General features: G+C 57.1%; 1 protein-coding gene across 1 annotated transcript in view; it reads left to right on the forward strand.

Moving 5' to 3' along the window:
• Positions 1 to 372: 372 nt before the first annotated feature.
• The window catches only part of LOC122332511 (zinc finger protein 14-like), a 4061-nt gene continuing 4060 nt past the window's right edge, over position 373 (forward strand). The window contains exon 1 of the mRNA XM_043229826.1: position 373. This exon is cut by the window's right edge and continues 68 nt beyond it. Coding sequence (XP_043085761.1) covers position 373 — 1 coding nt within the window.

The following is a 373-nucleotide window of genomic DNA, read 5'->3' on the forward strand; positions in this document are numbered from 1 at the left end:
TGAAACTGTGATATCGTGGCATTTGTATGCTTTGCATTGATTTTTTCCGTGACATTTGATTTCAGATTCAGTTACCGAATCGCCCGCCAAGCAAAAAGTTCCTCACGCGCAAGCGGTTTTTGCCAGAAAAGCGTCCCGAAAGCACGTTTCCTCCCGTGTCCCCACTGCGAGAAGAGTTTCTCCCGCAAAGGGGATCTGGACAGGCACGTGCGGGTCCACACGGAGAGAAGCCGTTCTCCTGCGCCCAGTGCGGGAAGAGCTTCGCGCTGGCGGACGGTCTCCGGAAGCACGCGCGCCTCACCCGGAGTCAGACCCTGTCGCTGCCCGCAGTGTGGAAAGGCCTTCATCCTGCCGTCGCACCTGAAAAGGCACA

The sequence above is a fragment of the Puntigrus tetrazona genome, unplaced genomic scaffold, assembly GCF_018831695.1.
Source record: "Puntigrus tetrazona isolate hp1 unplaced genomic scaffold, ASM1883169v1 S000000104, whole genome shotgun sequence".
NCBI classification, from domain to species: domain Eukaryota; kingdom Metazoa; phylum Chordata; class Actinopteri; order Cypriniformes; family Cyprinidae; genus Puntigrus; species Puntigrus tetrazona.